Source organism: Canis lupus, chromosome 19 (assembly GCF_011100685.1).
Source record: "Canis lupus familiaris isolate Mischka breed German Shepherd chromosome 19, alternate assembly UU_Cfam_GSD_1.0, whole genome shotgun sequence".
Classification (NCBI taxonomy): Eukaryota; Metazoa; Chordata; class Mammalia; order Carnivora; family Canidae; genus Canis; species Canis lupus.
In genome coordinates, this window is record NC_049240.1 from 13,688,262 (window position 1) to 13,711,130 (window position 22,869).

At 35.0% G+C, this 22,869-nt stretch overlaps 1 protein-coding gene across 18 annotated transcripts in view; it reads right to left on the bottom strand.

The window, feature by feature from the left end:
- LARP1B (La ribonucleoprotein 1B) overlaps window positions 1-22,869 on the bottom strand; it is a 130,027-nt gene that overhangs the window by 102,524 nt on the left and 4,634 nt on the right. For all 18 annotated transcript variants that reach the window (XR_005373936.1, XR_005373933.1, XR_005373935.1 and 15 more), the window contains exons 2-8: window positions 17,307-17,365; window positions 16,829-16,888; window positions 14,800-14,974; window positions 11,507-11,647; window positions 6,551-6,694; window positions 6,153-6,318; window positions 2,686-2,830 (exon numbers count right to left, since the gene is read on the bottom strand). Coding sequence is in view for 13 of the 18 variants with exons in the window: in XM_038564672.1 (XP_038420600.1) it covers window positions 2,686-2,830; window positions 6,153-6,318; window positions 6,551-6,694; window positions 11,507-11,647; window positions 14,800-14,974; window positions 16,829-16,870 (813 nt within the window). In the remaining 5 variants the exon portion in view is untranslated. The remainder of the gene's footprint in view (window positions 1-2,685; window positions 2,831-6,152; window positions 6,319-6,550; window positions 6,695-11,506; window positions 11,648-14,799; window positions 14,975-16,828; window positions 16,889-17,306; window positions 17,366-22,869) is intronic.

Below are 22,869 nucleotides of genomic sequence, written 5' to 3' on the forward strand. Positions count from 1 at the left end.
TGAAGATCCATAAAAAGGAGTCAACAATAGAAGGGCATCCTTGAAGACAAACAATAATAGCAAATTCTTATTTAGGGCTTACTATGTGTGCCAGATACTATATCATTACACATTTCATCTAGACAGCCCTATGAAGTATGTACTGTTACCATTTCCACTTTACCGAAGTCTCAGGACAATGCACAAAGTCACAAAACTACAAGGATGTGTATGCAGGTTCTCAAGTCCATGCTCTCAATATGCTTATATTTCAAAGCCCAATGAAACCTGACATTCTTAACAGAAAAATGACAACTTCCCCACTGTAACCAACAGTGGTGCAAAATGAATATTAAGTGAATGTAGACCTATGCTGTTCTAAATCACTGTGCTTGGGACGCCTGGGTGGCTCAGTGGTTGTGTGCCAGCCTTCAACTCAGGTCATGATCCTGGGATCCAGGATCGAGTCCCTCATTGGGCTCCCTGCGAGTAGCCTGCTTCTCCCTCTGCCTGTGTCTCTGCCTCTCTCTCTCTCTGTGTCTCTCATGAATAAATAAATGAATCGTTTAAAAAAAATAAATAAATAAATCACTGTGCTTATGTATTTCTGTATTTCATAGAAACACAGTAATTCTAACCATAATAGTAACACAAAAGTTCTTTTAAATATCTCATCCCTAATGCTTTAAGTTATAAGGAAACAGATAATCAATAACCTAAAACCTATGCCTGAGGACTTAATGGAAACACCAAAAGACCAAAAAAGCATACAATAATGAAATTACAACAGATTTCTAAAGAAATACAGAGTAGGGGAAATCAGTAACAAATTCACGAAAAATGACAACTGAGGTAGATTTTTGCTATAGGATGACAGAAGTAGTTAATAAACTCATTCTACTATGAATATAATAACATTTTTCTGAAGACTAAGCTTTGCAGGAAAAAACTAAGTTTTCTTCAAATTATAGTATAAAGAAACTTTTAGATGTTTTCTTTAAAATAAACAAATGTTATAATGGCAGTACTTGACGTAATTTCTTTCATAAGACAAAAACTCAATTACACATTAACAAATAGCAAATCACTAGTTTATATTGTTTTTGAAATCTTGAATCTTCCTGTAGTTAGTTTTTAAATCATGGAGCACATAGGTTTAAAAAAAAATTGCTAGAAATCAAAGAAGTCTGTTAAAATAAAAATATGAGTCCAAACCTGGGAAAAAATATTTGTAAAATACAAAGGACTTGTATCCAGAGGAACTCTTACAATTATAAGAAAACAAACATGCCATTAAAAATAGGCAAAATATGTGGATCTTTTCAACAAAAAAAGGTACACCGAAGGTAATTAACACAGAAAAAAGATGCTCAGCATCATTATTCATTAGGGAAATGCAAATTAATACCATAATGAGGGACACCTGGGTGGCTCAGTGATTGGGCCTCTGCCTTCAGCTCAGGGCATGATCCTGGAGACTCCAGATCAAGTCCAACATCGGGCTCCCTGCATGGAGCCTGCTTCTCCCTCTGCCTATGTCTCTGCCTCTCTCTGTGTGTCCCCCATCAATAAATAAATAAAATCTTAAAAAAAAAAAACACACACACACAATGAGAAACTACTACATATCTATTATTCCAAAAAACTGATAATACTAAGTGCTGATAAGGCTATATAACAAATGCAACTCATGCAAAATGGTCAAACCCACTTTGGATATCTTTCTTACAGTTAATATACTTAAATTAAAATACATGCCAGCAATCACAATCCTCAATATTTACCCAACAAAAATGGAAACATACACCATACAAAGACCTTTCTGCTTTACTCATAATCTCTAAAAACTGGAAACAATCTAAATGTATATCAACCAATGAATGGATAAACTGTGGTACATCCATACGGTAGAATACTAATCAACAATAAGAACGAACTACTGATAATGTACATGAATAAATCTCAAAAGCACTATGCTGAGAGAAAGAAATCAGAAATAAAAGTCAACAAACTACATACAAACATGTAACTATTTTTTTTTTGGAAAAAGCAAAACTAAAGGGACAAAAACCAGATCAGTGGTTTCAGGGGATATGTATGGGAAAAGGGATTGCTACACAGGGGCACAAGAATGTAGGTCCAGCAAAACTATAGTAAAAGGGCAAATTTGATTAAATGTATACAGGGAACAGAAAACCAAAAATGTTCAAAGCATTTCTACAACAGTGCAGACCAAAAAATTAATAAAAGCATTAGAATACAAGTGGAAAGACTATTTCAAATTAGCCTTTCTACAGCTCAGGAAAAATTCTCAAAATTTTAATGAATAGAAATATATGGTATTTTGCAGCAACCCAAGAAGACTAACGGACCTAGAAGATCCAAGTTTGAAGGATCAGGTTAAAAACAGGTGGAAACATCATTAATGAACACCATGAGGGGTTTTCCAAGGTTAGACATTTTTTTTTAATGAGGAAAAATTTTATTTATGCATTTATCATTTATAGTATCCTTAATTCTTTTGTGTACATGCTTTATAAAATGAAAAAAACCCATGAGATGTAGTCTAAGCCTTAGGCAACTACAGATGATTTTTGCATTTTGCCCTTAAGGTTTTTAATATACTTTTCAGAGCAGTTTTAGGTTCACCACAAAATTGAATGTAACTGTTTTGTTTTGTAACTGTTTTTGTAAACAAATAATTACCTCTAAAATGAGATTAAGGTTTGTAGTGAGAGCCTGAACACGGTGGAAACCAGCAATCAGGGAAATAGGCAAGAAACCTTGTTCATCCATCTTTCTCCTAAGAAAGAAGTCCCGCTCTAAATTTTCTATACTGAAGTAATATTCACTGAAAAAAAGAAACATAAACAAAAAGAAATGAACATAAGTTTAATTTATTTATTCAAAAGGATATAAAAATATCTATAGCTTCTATGTCAATGGCTTTAAAATTATTTTATTAATAAATAAAGATTATTTTAAAGATTAAGATTTAAATACATAAAGATTAAATACAACTGAGATATATAGGGTAAATACAAGAAGGAGCAAAACCCTACTGAGTTAATAATTTCTTATCCATGAGTAGCAAGAAATTTAGAATACTGATTCTCTTCCAAAAACCTAACATTAGGTAAAACTGATCTAAGTAGAAGTATAAAGAATTAACCAGCATTTTACTTTAAAATAATTCAGTAACTGATTTTTTTTAAATGAGTCAATTAAGTGAAAATTTTCATTAAAAGTTATTTTAACTAGCTTCACTTAAAAACTAAATAATGACTAAACACATCAACAGATTCCCTTCCAACTTTTTCCCTATCACTATGCAGAACATTAGTTTTGGAAGTATCCTTTGTCAAGTTTATGGAGTAGATTATTACAGTTTCTGTTTTGTTTTTCAAATTGATAGGGTACTGACACTGTTTACTATTTCTGAATCCTAGCAATCAGCACAATGCTGAGTAAAAAGTTAGTGACTACAGAAGCACAGATATACACACAATAAATTATATATTTGTAAGATCTCCCTTTTTCTTTGATGGAGAGAACTATAAAAGACATTAAGAATAAACAGAATATATGGCTAAACAGGAATATCTATTGTACTATGAGGTACATGGAGATAAAAATACAGAAAAAGGTTAAATACCTTAATCTTCTCTAGGAAAGTACTGTGAGAAATGTAAGTGAAAAAACTGCATAATCAATAACTACAAGTTCCAAGACACAAAGATAATACATATATATTTAATAATGGCATTTGAGAAACACATTTAAAATTACAGCCTCCATAAAGAATAATAATAGGATTCTAGAGAGACCAAGAGGACAAATGGGGGGAAATGCAGAAAAGAATACAAAAGAAATACATGACATCAATGATAATATGGCCTATGGGTTAATAATCCTATAATGCTTCCAAATCAAACAGTTTTCAAAGATCAGTGGCAAATCATGAGAAAGTACACCAGATCATATACTTTGGTGTTAATACTGGGTGACTAAAGATATCCTTGAAACATTTAGGTGAAATTCTAACTTTGAAGAAATAATCACCCATAAATGAGAAATGACTTTAAGCTACTTTTCACTGGGAGAAAAAAGTCTTAGTTTAGAAATGTAAATACGTTATTTCTTTATACTCAGATATTTATCCGACTATCAAAGCTCCCCTTAGATGAGTGAAATATTACTGACATCTCACTAACACCAGTAAATCATTTACTCATCTTAAACACTGAAGAAAAAAACATTCTGATTTTGTTATACCTAAAAAAAGCCCTTTTCACAGTGCCTGGCATGTGGTGGGCACATAATACATGTGTTCTATTTTTTGTGACACTTCAAAAATCCTGATTTTCACAGGCCTGACATAGTAGGCACAAAATACATATGCTTAAATTCTAAATTTTCACAAATTATGACATTTAATTTAATCACAAATTAAAACTGTTCTTACACAAAACTTCTCAATCACCCTATTACCTACAGTATATATGTCTTTAAACTTCTAACGGGATACAAACTACTCATCTTTAAATCTGAATGCCAGAAGAGACTCTCCTGGCTAGAAATCATCAAGATCTTAAATTTTTAATATTCTGACACCAAAAATGATAAATTATCAATATATTTTTCAGTTAAATAATCTTAAAAACTCAATCATCCATAATAGTTTTAAGCGTCTTCAAAATATATTTAGCACAATTTTCCACAAATGCAAGAAAGTTTTTTACTAACTTCTCAAAGAGAAAAAATGTAAACCCTAATCAATGAGCCTACGAGAAACCTCAAAGATAACAAAGATAAAAAGCATGACTCCTCAAATCCAGAAGTCCACTAATCAAAGAATGATTAACAGTAAAGAGCCTTTCTAAACCTGCTGCTCTAACATCTGCCAAAAACCCTACTGCTAAAACAATAACCAAAAAAGGAGTCATGCCCAATGTTGTGTCTGACATTTTATTCAGTGTCCTAGGGGACATTATCATGTCCTACCTTAGAAGCTCTGGATTCTACACTGCATGATCAGAAACTTTGTCAACACTGAAGTAGCTCTGCTCCTCCCTCACTTGTATGAGCACACTGGAGGCCGATTATCCTGACATGGAGTTGCATATCCACTGTCAGGTCTCAGAAGGGACCTGGCAGTAAGAGTTACAAAAAAGACAGGAATAGTGGTTTGAAGTTGATAGCCACATGCCAGGCACTTTCTGCCCATAAAAAGGCCCTTTTCTTCAGTGTTTGCGTCAACTGTAACAGAAGAAGCAAGAACAAAATAAGCAAGCTGCTTCATATTGTATGTAAGCCAATCAAATCCACCAAGAAGGCATCCCAGGAAGATGCCTGGATGATGCTGATGAAAAAATTATTTTCTAGTAACAGAGTAGAGTCAGTTTTCTTTCTTAAGTAAAGGCAGATGTTTTTAAGATGCTTATAACTCTTTCAAAACTAGGCTTTTTTGGCACTTTTTAAGAATAAAAAAAAGTCAAATTTCAGCAAACTGGTTATGCAAATCACTTGGGGACATTTTTTTCACCACTGTATAAACACACTATATAAATATGCAAAACATTCTGTACAATACTAATGTGTACAAGGGTTATTTTTTTCTTAAAGACAATAGAATATTCTAACTTCAACTTCAGTATTCAGAAGGCAACCATTATGAGTAGAGTAAAAAGTCTGAACTACAAAAGACGTAGTTCCCTTTCAATGTGTCACAAAGAAAACTTAGAATTCTGAAATCATTTGCTAAGAAAGTAAAATATATCACCATATTTTGCCATTTATGTTCACTTGCAAATTTCAATATAAATGTATATTTGCAAATAGGAAATCAGGCCTTGTTCAACTTCATATATATACATAATCGCAGTTTTATATTTACCCACTCATCTACTACCACGACAATATCCTTTCAACTAATATCCCTTAAACAGAGAAATACCTGAACAGTAGACAAAGCGGGCATCTTATATAACACAACATGAACCAATGTAAGTTTTTTTAAAATATTTCATATATTTTACTAACATTTTCTAGAAAACATATAACACGAAATTCTTCCAATTTTACTAATAAACAGCTTAGAAAATGCATTATAATGTATTCACTATCAATGATGTTAAAGTTTGATGTTACTATCCCATCTATGTCTGACTTACATTTGGCGTTTAATATACTCTTTAAGCAATGCTTCTTCCACAGGATACACCTGTACACCTGTACCATCATCATAGTAATACATCATACTGGTATTAAGTTCTGTTTGAAATGGCTGATCAGTCCTTTCACCATGTTCTCGATAACCATATGAGTAATCGAAGTTCACTTGATGTAAAGAAAAAAGAAAAATGATTAAAAATTAAAAAAAAAAAAAAGAGAAATAGTCCGTATAAAGAAAAATCCAAAGTATTACAACGGATAACAAATAACACTATCTTTACTATCAGACCAAAAAAAAAAAAAATTAGTTAAAATATTATATGGAATAGGGGAAAATTAAAAGGACTTGCACACTTTTTCAAACTTCATCTAATTTAACAAAAAATTAATGTCCTACGTCGAGGATTTCCTCTGCCTCGTCCTCTTCCCCGTCCTCGGCCTCTTCCTCGGCCTCTAAAGGAACCTCGGATATTGCCACCCTCACTTCTCACACTGGAAACTTCATCTTGATCGTCTCTCTTTTCTCTATCACGCCTCCAACCTTTTAAAAACAAAATTATTTTTATACATTCCAATCTGCAACAGTGAATATCATGATTATTTTTATGAAAACATGGAAACTATCCCCTCCACACTTTGTAACTGGTTATTAGTAACCAGGCATTCTTCAGATAGATACAAATTTAAGAGATTTCATAGGAATTTGTCAAAATGTCCCCAGCATAAAAGAAGGCCTACAATAATATCGACATATAAAGAAGACATTCTAATAAGTAAAATAACATAATAAAAAGATAAAGAGGTCCTTTGTTAAAATGGTACTGTTGAAGATTCAAGGAGTTCTAAGACAACTGACTTTGCATTATACAAAAATTAAAAGTAACTTTTTATAAAATGTTTAAGGAACAGTTGCCTCAATTTAAATAAAAAACATTCCTTTTAAAGATAAAAGGAAATGAAAACACAGAACAAACTAGAAGAGGGGCACCTGGGTGGCTCAGTCAGTTAAGCGTCTGCCTTCAGCTCAGGTCATGATCTCAGGGTCCAGGAAACGAGCCCCCTGAGTCGGGCGTTCCCTCCCCCTCTGCCCCTTCCTCCTGCTTGTGATGGCACTCTCTCAAATAAAATCTTAAAAAATAATGGAAAATATCTGCAGTACAATATAGGAATTATATCCAGGATATATATATATAATGCATTAGTGCACATACACACATAAACATAGTAACTCAATGGGAAAAAATGGCTAAAAGACAGGTACACAAACAGGTATGCAAATGGACCATAAATATAGAAAGTGGCATTCAGCCTCGGTGGTCATGAGAAATGAAAATTAAGACAGAGTATTAAGACAGGCCGACAAAATTTTAAAGTCCTATGATATCAAAGACTGACCAAGACAGAAAAAGGTTGAACACTGTATACCATTAGCAAGAGCAAAGCCAGGCACATCCACTTTGAAAAACAATTTGGAAAAATCAAATTCGAAGGTACATATATCTTAGAGACCAAGGTTTTTCAACCTTGGCACTGTTGACATTGTAAGCCAGATAGTGTAGGGAGATGGAGGATGTTTAGCATCATCCATGACCTCTACCCAAGAGATGCCAGTAGTGGGCACTCACCCCCCACCCACCAGTTGTGAAAACCAGTACTATCTCCAGACAATGCCAAATGCCCCCTTAAGGGGGAGAAGGGGGAATCACTTCCATTGAGAACCACTGCCCTAGATCCTCTTTAATGCGTATCTTAATATAGTCTTTTTCAAACACATCTGTCTCAACCCACAGGAAAGTCTTACTACTCTCTATGTTACACCCTAAAACACACAATTTTTTTTTTTTTTTTTGTAATTTAAACAGAATTGTTGGGGTGCCTAGATGGCTCAGTCAGTTGGGTGTCTCTGCCTTCAACTCAGGTCATGATCTCTGGGTTCTGGGGAAGAGCCCCACATCTGGCTTCTTGCTCAGCAGGAACTCTGCTGCTCTCTCTGCCCCTCTGCCCCTCCTCCCCCACTGCTTGTTCTCTCTCTCTGATAAATAAAATCTTAAAAATAAACACAATTGTCATGAAAAGCATATTCTGAGTGAAGCACTCTAGAGCCTATCAATTTCTTTAAAAACCTGATCATGACCCAGTACATCAATTGCATAATGCACTCATGGGCTGCAATCCGAAGAAATTACCCCAAAGAGTGTGAGGTTGAGTGTCTGCCTTTGGTTCAGGTCCTGATCTCAAGGTCCTGGGATCAATCCCCGCGTGGGGGAGATGGGGTGGTCCCTGCTCAGCAGGGAGTCTGCTTCTCCCTCTCCCTTTGCCCCTCATCACCTTGTGCTCTCTCTCATGCTCTCTCAAATAAATATTTTTTAAAAATAACAACCAGAAACAATCCAAATATCTACCAATAACAGATTTGATCAAATAGTGAAATATACATAAGCAGGGAAAAGGACTCACAACAATACAACCAACATGCATAAATCTAAGAAAATTAAAGTGAAAAAAATGAGTGCCAAAGAATATATTGATGACATCATACTGAATGGCAGTTTCAAGTAAAAATACTCAAAAACCAAACATTCACGCCTTTATTTCTGGGAAGAGAGGAAGTGGGATGAAATTGAAGAGGGCACACAGGGAAGTTCAAGGGTAAAGGGCAATGGTAATATGCTTTTCTAAACTTGGTGCTAAGTTCCCAGCATTGATCAAGGTTCGTTACAACCTTCATGTTTTCTTACATGCCCAATATTTACTTTATTTTAAAGATTTTATTTATTTATTCATGAGAGACACAGAGAGAGAGAGAGAGAGAGAGAGAGGCAGAAACACAGGCAGAGGGAGAAGCAGGCGCCATACAGGGAGCCTGATGCGGAACTCGAACCTGGGACTCCTGGATCATGCCCTGAGCTGAAGGCAGGCGCCCAACCGCTGAGCCACCCAGGCATCCCATATTCCCAATATCTAGTAAGAAAAATCGTTAATTATAAATATATATTACTTTAATATAACAAAGTAATATATTTGAAAAACAAAGATACAAAGGTAAAAAATGTCAGTTTTTCTGTAGACAAGTTTCATAATTTTAAAGTCATATTTTGTGGACAACTGAACAAATATAACTAGATTTCAGATGATATTAGGGAATTACTGTTGATTTTCCTAGATGCTGCAACTTCTTAGGACATCAGTGCTGAAGTGTCATGTTTATCTGCAAGTTACTTTCAAATGATTCAACACATAGGTGAGTTAAATATAGCAAAATTACCAACTCTAGGTAGTGGTTAAACAAGTATTCACTGTATAATTTCTTTCAACTTTTTGTGTGTTAAGTTTTTCATAATATAACTGGAAACTTTCAGGTGGTAGTATTATGTTTGTAATCTTTTTTTTTTAAGATTTTGTTTGTTTATTTATTTATTTATTTATTTATTTATTTATTTGAGAGGGAGAGAGAGCACAGAAAAGAGGGAGAGAGCACAGAGAAGAGGAAGAAGCAGATTCCCCACTGAGCAGAGAGCCTGACATGGGGCTCAATTCCAGGAATCTAGGATCATACCTGAGCCAAAGGCAGACTGCTTAACCAACTGAGCCACCCAGGCACCCCTGTAACATTTCCTTAAGCTTCTCCTTTCACAGGACAACATATACACTTTGAAAATTATCAGACCTAAGATTTCAGCAGAGACCTATAAAACCAAATGCCTATCTAATTGGTGTAACATATCCTACTGTCCTCCTCTGCTTTCTGAAATGTGAGAAATCCTGTTGACATAACATATCTGGGAAACGATCTTTAATTTTAAGTAATAACATTACATGTGAACGTAGTTTATACATGTATAATTTATAGCTCAGTAAAGTTGACTCTTTAATAAGAGTCACAAATAACCCATAAGAGGCTCTCATTAGCCAAATCTGGGATAATCTAAGCATCGAGCTAAAACCTCTCGGTAATGGATTATAATCCACTGAAAAAAATAAGCCATTAAGTCCACATTGATAATAAGGGAAGCCATTCCTTAGAGTGGAATGTCAACTAGTAAATATAGAAGTAATGATACAGTAAGAAAAATCAGCATTTGCAATGATTATGGTAATAACTAAATAAGACAAGAATCATCAATGGAAAAGTCATGTGGAAATCTGATGAAAAACTGGGTATTTCCAAAATTTCAAAGTCTCTCGCACAAATTACACATTAATTATAAGGGAGAAAAAAGCATATCATAAAGAAACCTAGAGCACATCACTTTAATGAAGTGCTCAAAGTTAACTAATATCAGCAATAAGATAAACCAAGATCATGTGCATTTCCATGCACTGAGAAGAAAACCATTTAATTTCTGCAGTATTCCCACCAAAAATTCAAAACCCAAATCCATTCATGAAGAAACATCAAAAATCCCAAAGTGAGAATTATCTACCACCTGTCTCAAAGTCTTCAGGGGAAAAAAACAATGTCATAAAAGATGAAAACAGAAGAACTATTCCAGATTAATGGAGACTAAAGAGAACAAACGATTAAAGCAATGCATATCACATTAGATCCTGGAAAGGAGGGAGAAAAAAAAACTGAAAAGGACATTATGGGGAAAGTCAGCCTGTGAACAGTCATACCACATTACTGTTCTATATATACTCTAAAAGCATTTAGTGTTAAAAGGAGCACAGTGGGGACACCTGGGTGGGTCAGTCAGTTAAAGAGTCTGCCTTCCGCTCAGGTCATGATCCTAGGATCCTGGAATTGAGTCCCACATCAGGCACCCTGCTCCAAGAGGAGCCTTCTCCCTCTGCCTCTGTGTGTCTCTCATGAATAAATTTTAAAAATCTTTTTTTTGAGGTGCCTGGGTGGCTCAGTGATTGAGCATCTGCCATCAGTGCAGGGCATGATCCTGGAGCCCGGGATCAAGTCCTGCATCAGGCTCCTTAGGGGCAGCCTGTTTCTCCCTCTGCCTCTCTTTCTGTATCTCTCATAAATAAATCAATAAAATCTTTTATAAATAAATAAATAAATAAAAATCTTTACAAAATAAAAACTTTTTTTTAAAAGGGCTCAATGTCTGCAACTTATTCTCAAGTAGTTTGCACTTTACACAGTTATTAAAATTGTGAACATTGGGCAGCCCAGGTGGCTCAGTGGTTTGGCACCGCCTTCAGCCCAGAGCGTGATCCTGGAGTCCCAGGATCGAGTCCCACGTCGGGCTCCCTGCATGGAGCCTGCTTCTCCCTCTGCTTCTGTCTCTGTCTCTCTCTCTTATGAATAAATAAATAAAATCTTTAAAAATAAATAAATAAAATAAAATTATGAACATTAAGTTCTTTAGTGTCATTTTTCTCTTAGAAGGTAACTTACTTCGTGTATCATTTCTCCTATTATTATATGATGATTTATTTGCATCAGGTTGACATCTTGAGCTGTTCCGAGATCCTGGTCTTTCTTGACTGTCTGGTCTTACATCATCTAAGTGGAGTGGTACCCACTTGTGCTTATTAGCTTGAAGAAAACCAAATAAAATCATTTAATGACAATGTACAATTTTCATTAAAGCTTTGCAATTCTGAAAGGAAGCTAAATTTTAATTAAATGGAAGACATTGTCTGTCCTTAAAGGTTCTTGTAGAGAACCGAAATAACTTTCTTTTCACAGAGCTCCCTGATAAATTTGTCTGTGCAAATATTTATAAAATTCATGTGAAAAGCCAATTGATGGAATATCATTATTATTCTTTCACTTTCAAGCAAAATACCCACTCTTTTGTTTAATTCTGATGAATAAACAGTACATGCAATACACTACTCCTAACACTTGACTCTTACACTTTAAAATGGGGTATATCTACGACCCAGCAATTGTACTACTGGTTTATTTACCCCAAAGATACAAATGTAGTGATCTGAAGGGGGACCTGCACCCCAATGTTTATAGTAGCAATGTCCATAATAGCCAAACTGTGGAAAGAGCTCAGATGTCTAGAGCCATCGACAGATGACTAGATAAAGATGTGGTATATGCATATACAATCACTACTACTTAACCATCAAAAATAATGAAATCTTCCCATTTGTAACAACATGGATGGAACTAGAGAATATTATGCTAAGTGAAATAAATCAGAGAAAGACAATTTTCATATCATCTCACTCATGTGGAATTTAAGAAATAAAACAGAGGATCATAGAGGAAGAGAGGAAAAAAATAAAACAAGATGGAATCAGAGAGGGAGACAAACCATCAGAGACTCTTAATTATTGGAAACAAACTGAGGGTTGCTGGAGGGGCAGGTCATGAGGGGACAGAGTAACTAGGTGATGGACATTAAGGAGGAGGGCACATGATGTAATGAGCACTGGGTGTTAATATAAGACTGATGAATAACTGACCTCTACCTCTGAAAGTAATATGTTAATTAACTGAATTTAAATAAAATTCAAAAATAGAAAAAAGAATGGGGTATATCTGGTAGGACATTGCACTGTACACACTGAAAAAGGTTGGCTGATGATTCAAAACACTTTGGTTTTTTTTTTTTTAAGAAATTTATTTATTTATTCATGAGAGACAGACAGAGAGAGGCAGAGACACAAAGCAGGCTCCATGCGGGGAGCCCAATGCAGGACTTGATCCCTGGACTCCAGGATCAACGCCCTGAGCGTGAAGGCAGGCGCTCAACCACTGAGTCACTCAGGCATCCCATGTCTCAAAATGTTTAGTTTTCTACTCAATATATATTTATGACTAAAACAAGAAGACTCATGCGCAAAGGAAAAACTACCAAGGTAATTAAGGGAAAGGGAATTATCAGTATGCAACCACAGTACTGATTTCCTATAAATCCTACAAACTATGGTCGGACAAGAAAGAGAACATGAAAGAATCTGTGAGATTCTCTAGTACAAACAAGTCCTTCTTTTAAAGATAAAAAGAGGGATTCCTGGGTGGCTCAGTGGCTTAGAGCCGCCTTTGACCCAGGGTGTGATTCTGGAGTCCTGAGATCGAATTCCACATTGGGCTCCCTGCATGGAGCCTGCTTCTCCCTCTGCCTATGTCTCTGCCACTCTCTCTCTCTCTGTCTCTCATGAATAAATAAAATCTTAAAAAAAAAAGATAAAAAGATGTGTGCTCTAAGGAGAGTCAATTCATGACTCTTAAATTTATATATAAAAACCTGGATTTGGGGATGCCTGGCTGTCTCAATCAGTAGAACAGCAACTCTTGATCTTGGGGTTGTGAGTTCAGGACCCATATTGAGTGTAGAGATTACTTAAAAATAAAATTAAAAAATAAAACCAATCTTTCCTTCAGAGGTGCCTGGGTAACTCAGTAGTTGAGCATCTGCCTCTGCTCAGGGCATGATCCTGAAGTCCTGGGATTCAGTCCTGCATCAGGCCTCCCGCAGGGAGCCTGCTTCTCCTTCTGCCTATGTCTCTTGTTTCTTTCTTTCTGTCTCTCATAAAGAACATTTTTTAATTAATTAATTAATTAATTAAAAACTTGGGGGCAGCCCCAGTGGCTCATGGGCAGCCCTGGTGGCTCAGCGGTTTAGCGCCACCTTCAGTCCAGGGCGTGATCCTGGAGACCCGGGATCAAGTCCCATGTCAGGCTCCTTGCATGGAGCCTGCTTCTCCCTCTGCCTGTGTGTCTCTGTCTGCCTCTCTCTCTCTTGCTGTGTCTCTCATGAATAAATAAATTTAAAAAAAAAATACTTGGATTTTATTGTTGGCTGATCAGTTTTAACTGAAAGCAATTAAAGGGACACCTGGGTGGCTCAGTGGTTGGGCAGTTGCCTTCGGCTCAGGTCATGATTCCAGAGTCCCGGGATCGAGAGCTCTCTGCATGGAGCCTGCTTCTCCCCCTGCCTGTGTCTCTGCCTCTCTCTCTCTCTCTGTCTCTCATGAATAAATAGATAAAAATCTTAAAAAGAAAAAGAATATATCTAAAAAAAATTTTTTTAAAGAACATACCTATGCCCATCTCTCTACGTGCAACTTCATTCTATACTTACATAGAATACAAGTCAAATGCAAAAAAGGAAAGCCTAATAGTTCAAGAATGTTACAAAAGCAAATCAGTTACCATTGCAGATGGTATCCTGGAGAAATCTAATAAAATACCCATTGGTGACTAATAGGAACCAACTGATTAATTCTTCATTACTACAACTTTCTTCAAAAAATTAAAATCAAAATGAAGATAAATTGCCATTTGCAACAACAGGCATTATGCTAAGTGAAACAGTCAGAAAAATACAGTATAATCTTAATTACATGTGTAATCTAAAAGGGCAGAGTTCACAGAAACCGAAAGTAGACTGGTGGTTGCCAGGGGTGGGAGAAATGATATAGGTGGTCAAGAGGTACAACCTTCCAGTTATAAGACAAATAAGTTCTGGAGATGTAAATAATATACAGCATGATGACTATGTATTTGAAAGTTGCTAAGAGATAAGATCTTAAAAGTACTCATCATAAGAAAAAAAATTATGACTGGAAGAGGATAGATATTAACTAAAATTGTGAAAATCATTTCACAATTTATACATATATCAAACCATTGTGTTTGTGTATCTTAAACTATACAATGACATGTATCAATTATTTCTCAATAAAACTTCTGGGAAAAAAAAGCAAAGTTTTAGAGGAACTAACCTCTCTTTCGTTGATTACTTGACTGAGCCTCATCCTCACTGGCATTTTCACCAGGACCATCTAATTTTGTTTCCCGGCTTTCTTTGCTCTCACTGTTAATTCTCTTTTCAACCTTGTCTTCTCTTTCTTTTCTATTTTGTGGTTTCTTATTTCCTTGGCTGATGACACTGTGACACTGCAAAAAGTTTTTCTGAATGAAGTAATATCCATGAACATTTTCACTAACATATCCAAAAATTTGTGCTTAGTCAACCTTTTCTAAATACTGTAAAACAAATAACAACTTTTACCAAAAACTACTTTTCAAAAGATACTGTTAAAAGTCAAGCTACAGATTGGGAGAAAATATCTGCTAAGTATTTGATGAAGTACTTGGATCCCAAGTACATAATGCTGTGTCAAAATGCAGTAATAAGAAAACAACCCCATTTTTTAAAAAATGGGCTACAACTGAACAGACGCTTCAACAAATGATATATAGATAGCAAATGTAAATGGAAAGGTACTTGGCATCATTCATTAGTCAGAGAAATGCAAATTAAAACTACAGTGTGATAGCACCACACATCTAATAGAATTAGATTAAAAAACTAACTACACTGAATATTAGTGACGCTGAGACACAACTGGAATTCTTATACACTGTTGGTGGGAATGAAGTTTAGTAGTTTCTGAAAAAGCTAAACAAATAGCTACCACACAATCCAGTCATTCTGTTCCTAGTTATTTACCCAAGAAAAAAGGACAGAATATATCCATGCAAAATTTTGTACACAAATGTTCATACAGCAGCTTCATTTTTAACAGCCAAAAATGAATACAAATATCCATTCATAGATGAACAAACAGCATTTCATTCATAAAATGAAATAATACTCAGCAGTCAATAAGGAATGAATTTCTGATACACATTAACGACATACATAAATCTCAAAGTATTCAAACTAAGTGAAAGCCAGGGGGAAAATTCATATTATAGGACTCCAGTTACATAAAATTTTAAGAAATGAAAATTAATTATAAGTAACACAAAGCATATCAGTGATTGCCTGGGTTGATGGGTGGAATATGACAGGGAGAATTATAATAAAGGAGTGTGAAGAAGCTTTTGAGGTAACGGTTAGGTCCATTATCGTGATTTTGGTGATGGTTTCACAGGTATACATAGGTCAAAACTTATCAAATTGTATACTTCATGTGCAGTTTATTATATGTTATTTATACACTAATTAAAGCTGTTTAAATATATTATCTACAACCAGAAAGCAATACTGTACAAATTAAAAATAGGAAAGTGTAGTATCAAATGAAAAAATGTAACCAGATAACTATATATGGTAACCCTCCTCTTAAAAGCCCCTGATAGAGTATGTCAGAACCATCTTTTAGTTTCTTTCATAGTTCAAGTAAAAGTCCATTCATTGAACACTTGATTTGATATATACACATATAACATATATGTATATAATTAGCACTTCAATACATATTAAAAAGATTATATCAAAAAACATAGCAAATTCTGAAACAAAACAGGCTTCAAATTAGATTCATATTAAAAATTAATCTCTTTTGGGGTACCTGGGTGGCTCAGTCCACTGAGTACCCAACTCTTGATTTCAGCTCAGGTCATGATCTCATGGTAGTAGAATCAAGCATGCTTTAGGCTCTGAACTCAGCAAGGAATCTGCTTGAGAGTCTCTCTGTCCCTCCCCAACCTCCGTATATGGGAGGCTCTGTGTCTCTCAAATAAATAAATCTTTAAAAAAATTAATCTCTTTAATTGTAAGCATTACATTAAGATAACAGCATGGCAATCACCCTTCCAAATGTAAGAACACCTCCTGAGAATACAATCAGATGAAGACAATGTGATAAATAAAACCAAGTATCTGAAAAATGGGTTCATAAGAAAAGTTCTCAGCACTTCTTTATTAATGTAATTCCCTAAATCTGAAGTAAAATAAATTCTGCATGTTGAAATGAGAATATTTTCCCTTTATTAAGAAAAAAGCCTTAAAGCAATACTCACTCCAGTGTTCACTAATTCACTTGGTGTTGGCCAATTCGCCATATCGCTGAAATCACTAGCCTAAGAAGTAATAAATAAGTGTTACATCTGCAAATTAGAAATCTTATGTAGAAAGAATATTTTCTAAAAGTGAAAGCAATTTTAAAAATTACCTACATACAATTATATGCAGGCATTTGCCAAATTAATTCAAAAGCTTCTCCAAATAACAGAACACTGAAATAACAATGCTTGGGTCTTATGATCCAACTTCAAGCACTATTTAATGAAGCTGACTACAGTGACTTACATAGGATAACGAAACAAATTAATATACACAGAATTTGACAAAGGCTACAACTCTCTAGTATATCGTATAACAACTTTAACCTAACATCAGTGATACAACTAAAAGAAAAGTACACAGTAATCTAAAAGTTTCTAACATATCAATTTTCAAAATCAATACAGCTAAGAAGTATTTCATGTAAAAACATACCTTGTTGGATTTCTTTGTCTTGAGTTTTCCTGCTTTTATAATTTTAGGGGAACTGAGCTCTAAAAACAACAACAACAACAACAACAAAAACCATGCAGAATTGGTCTTACAACCACTTAATTCAACATATTAACTATTATATCAATTTCAGTAAGCCAGTGTTGTCATCATTTCCAACAAAACTCAAAGTTCTGAGAGAAATTTTTAACAAGAAATCAACTATAATTCAAACATAGATTCAAATTGGTCTTCAGTGTTCAAATCAAAAGTAAGAAATATCAGTTTAAACTGCTTGACCAATCATTTCTCTCACAGAATACAACAGGAAAAAATCAGAAATATAACATGTTTCAATACAGTAAAGTTAGGAACTCACTTTCCAAAGGGATACATTTTGCTATACAATTCATATATTGACATTCATCAAGGACAATCCAGACAATAAATCAGAAGACTTCAAACAAGGATAACATGTTTGACAATCATAATAGGTTGTATATAGGTAAAGTCATAAAAAATAAAAGTTTGTACAAAACTATCATAGTATTACCACGTGTCCCCATCTTATTTAAGACAGTAGTTGACAACAGAGACTGACTCTCTAAATCAAAACTTTACATTGTCTTTTAGTTTTTGGTTCATTACTTAGCAACTAGATGGTATATCACCTACTGAACATAATCTAAAGTAAATATTGAAAAGCAGAATAAACTTGGGATCTGTTATCTACAAAAAAACATAATAATCCAGCAAAAATGAACCCATAAAATCATGACATTGACCAATTCATAGAATGAAGCAATCTTTGAGTTAAAACTCAAAAGCGGGGCAGCCCCGTGGCACAGCGGCTTAGCGCCACCTGCAGCCTGGGGTCTGATCCTGGAGACCCAGGATTGAGTCCCATGTCGGGCTCCCTGCATGGAGCCTGCTTCTCTTTCTGCCTCTTTCTATGAATAAATAAATAAAATCTTAAAAAAAAAAAAAATCAAAAGCAGGGATCCCTGGGTGGCGCAGCGGTTTGGCGCCTGCCTTTGGCCCAGGGCGCGATCCTGGAGACCCGGGATCGAATCCCACGTCAGGCTCCCGGTGCATGGAGCCTGCTTCTCCCTCTGCCTGTGTCTCTGCCTCTCTCTCTCTCTCTCTCTGTGACTATCATAAATAAATTAAATTAAAAAAAATCAAAAGCAGATTTTTAAAAAGAATACTTATCAAAGGAAGAAGGATGGAGGATTAAGATGTTACCAGGGATGGACATACAAGGATCTGGAGTATTACAGTAATTCTATTCCTAAACCAGGATAACAAGTACCCAAATATTTCTTTCATTTTTCTTTATACTTAAAGTACACCTATATATGTGTAAGTGTATGCACATGTGTAAACGTGCATAAGGATAAACATTTCATTAAGAAAAATTAAATACAAGAATATGGGTAAATAGGGCATAAAATGGGGACAGGAAAAAATCTAATTTAATAGAGAACAGTATTTGCCTGAACATTATCTAGAATTTGAATGAATTATGTTCTACATATACTATTTACCTTTTATGAAAATCATACAATATAGGACATTTATGGGACTTTCCCTTCAACAAGGTGGAAAACATGTCCCAAAATACTGCTAAGTCAAGTAAATTAAGTATCTGGTAGTTACAAAATAAGCCTTATACAAAATATTTGATGTAATGTTAAGTAATAAGGGAGAGGGCACACAAGCAGATTTTATTTAGCTTTATTACAAATCAATTAGACATTAACAATCACAAAATTAAGGTCAGAAACTAAAGATAAAAAATTATTCTGACCACATAAAAATCAACTTTTTAACTTTGTTACTAAACGACACAATTAAGTTACTAACAAAATTTTTAAAGATACTTGAACATGATAGAAAATTAACCTCTTGATTTAAAAACCAATATGGTTCCATATTCTACTCAGACATGGATTATAACATCCAGCTAAAAGATAATAAATAAGTTGGGAAGGAATACTTATTTCTTTGCACATTTAGAAATTTTAAAATGAGATTTTGATTTCTACAAATTATTTTGGACTCAAAATCTTTAAGTTTTCTTTAAATTTTAATCCCTCAATTTATGTCCTGTAAAAAATCACTAAGCTGTACACCCTGAAACTAACATAGCATTAGTATGTCAACTATACTCAAAATACCATAATTTAAAAAAATACAAATGGGGCACCTGGGTGGTCCAGTGGTTGAGCATCTGCCTTTGGCTCGGGTCATAACCCGGGGTTCTGGGATCCAGTTCCGCATCAGGCTCCCTTTGGGGAAGCTGCTTCTCCTCCTGCCTATATCTCTGCCTCTCTGTGTCTCTCATGAATAAATATTTTTTAAAGTATTTTATTTATTCATGAGAGACAGAGAGAGAGAGAGACAGAGACACTGGCAGAGGGAGAAGCAGGCTCCACACATGGAGCCCAACGTGGGACTTGATCCCTGGACTCCAGGATCACGCCCTGGGCCAAAGGCAGATGCTTAACTGCTGAGCCACCCAGGCGTCCCTAAATAAAATCTTTAAAAGAAAAAAATACAAATGGCCAAACATAAAATGGCATTCAATTGCACTAGTAAAGAAATGTAAACTAAAACAAAATACTTTTTACCTATTATATTGACAAAAGAGAATGCTAAGTATTGGCCAGTCTACAAAGAAATGGACGTTTCTCAGGGCAACTTGGATGGCTCAGTGGGTTAAGTGTCTTCCTTTGGCTCAGGTCTTGATTCCAGTGTCCTGGAAAATCTAGCCCAGTGGGGAGCCTTCTCCTTCTGCCCCTCCCCCTGCTTGTGCTTGCTCTAACTCTGTCAAATAAAATCTTAAAAAAAAAAAAAAAAGAAGGAGGAGGAGGAAATGGACATTTCTCTCATGCTGTCGTTAAAAGTGTAAAATAGCATACTCTTCCCAGGATAATCTGTCATTTAAAATAACATATAACTTTTAATAATGCAATTCTATTTCTGGGAAATTACCTGGGAAGCAAGACAAAGTACAAAGATGTCTGTATAAAATGAAAGAAGCCCATCAGGTTTTAAAAAATAGTTTACAAAAATAGGACCGGTAAAACAAGCCTAAGAATGGTAATTTTAACTAAGAGTTTCCCATGTTTCAACTAAAATGGAGGAAATTGACCTGGATATTTATAGAGAAAACCTAAGACTGAAAACGCAAGCCAGTCTAGAAAATTAAAAAGTTAAAATTAAAATATATTATGCATACATTGTTTTCCAAATAGGTAAAACCTAAGAAATAAATTTAAACTGCTAATGGCTTCAAACATATACCTAAGTATACATGAACAGTACGTGATCTTCATATTTCTATTTTTCAAATAGCACTAGTGAGACACTAGACTAGTGCAACTTTTTGAGTAATATTCCAGTATCTTTAAATCGTTATTCTTTAACTCTGGGAATCTATAAGCTATAACCTGTAAACCTCAACTGATATGGAAAACTATCCATTTTAAGGTCTTAGACACAGGAAACAATAACTGCAACACTATTATCTAGTCAGGTAGATGCAACATCTTCAATTGTTAACAGTGATTTATTGTGCACAGTTAGGATCAAAATCCCTCGTTATTCAAACTGTGATACGTCAATCAGGATCACTGACATCATCTATGAACTTACTAAAAATACAGAATATCAAGTCCTACAGAATCAGATCTGCATTTGAACAAGACCCAAAGTGGAGGGACGCCTGGGTGGCTCAGCGGTTGAGCATCTGCCTTGGCTTAGGCCATGATTCCGGAGTCCCAGCCCGGCATCCCAGCCCAGGATCGAGTTCCACCTCTCAGCCTCTCTCTGCCTCTCTCCCTGTCTCTCTCATGAATAAATAAAATCTTAAAAAAAAAAAAAAAAAAAAAAACCAAAGTGGATTCCTAAATGCATTAAAATTTGAGAGTCACTAGTATAATCTCTTCTCTTTAAAGACTGACTCTATGTCTAACACCATAAGATGTCTGTTACAGCAAGATGACATTTGGTTATAATTTTTTTAAAGCCAGATTTTTTTTATCAAATTAATAAAGTCCACAAATTGAGTACCATTTAAATGAAAGCCATTGCTGTGGACAATATACAAACAAGAAGACAGCTTTTGCCTCAAAGAACATTACAAACTGGAAGAAGAGATAAAAAATGAGAATATGTAATCCCAGTACAAGACACTGAAGGATAATTTCTGTGAGAGATATGGAATATTAAGGGAGAGCAGCTTAGAGAGGTCAAGAAGACTACATAAAGGAGTCAGCATTTGAATTTGTTTTTCAAGGATAAACAGAATTAAAACAAAGGGAATGATGATGAGCAAAACCTTAACAGGCAAGAAAACATAAGGCATTTAATCCAAAACAAAGAGTACACAGAAGGGTACATAAACAAAAAGAAGCAAAAGGCTAGAAAACTAGGGTAAGACGGGACACATTACAGGTTCCCTCCCAATTTAAGTATTCTCTTAAACCAATGTGTAGGATATTTAAATAGTTGGGGGGGGGGGGGGGTGTGCAACGACACAGGGACAATTTTACTTTAATTTTCATAACTATAATCTTTAGCAAAGTTTTAATTAAGCAAATGTACTGATAATTACCAATATTTCACATAATTTTATATTTAAGGGAGAAATATAGTAAAATGCCATTTTGCTACAGTGAGTGCTTTTAAAAAAACTACTTCTTATTACTCTAAAAGTGAGAGAATCAACTTGTACAGTCACTTTAGAGAGCAAATTGTCAAGTAATACCCTATAACCTAACAATTCCAATTTTCATCATCTATCCTAGAGAAAGTCCGACATATCCACAAGAGGTATGTAATTTTTAAAGTAGGTTCCATGCTTGGTGAGGGGCTTGAACTCACTACCTCAAGATCTACCACCTGAGCCAGTCAGGGGTCCCCAAACTCAGTTATTGTAAAGAGAAAAAAACAATAGGGTCAATTAACTTTCAATCAACTTTAAATGAAAAAATGGAGGATGATATTAAGTTCTAAACACATTTGCAATACACTATGTTTGAAAGTAACTATATAGAAAGGTCTGAAATATATATTCAGTAAACAAGTAGCACCACTTATCTCTTTTCTTTAAGATTTTATTTATTTATTCATGAGAGACAGAGAGAGAGAGGCAGAGACATAGGCAGAGAGAGAAGCAGGCCCCATTCAGGGAGCCCGATGTGGGACTCGATCCCAGGACTCCAGGAGCATGCCCTGCGCCAGAGGCAGGCACTCAACTGCTGAGCCACCCAGGGGTCCCTGATTATCACTTTTCTTGAAGACATCTATAGTTCTGTTTTTACAAGGAGAATGTATTTATGTATCATTTACATAACTTATTTAAAATGTTTTTAGGGTAATAATAAAGCTTATTTGTGGTTTCTGGGAAGCAGACTTTAAGAAAAAGTCGAAAAAAAAAAAAGAAAAGACAAGAGCTGAGGAGGTCAGAGAAGATCAAGGATGAAAAACATGGGAAAAAATCGGTGTATAGAATGTCTTCACGGAGTAAAAATGCTGAAATTATATTAGACAGCTGAAT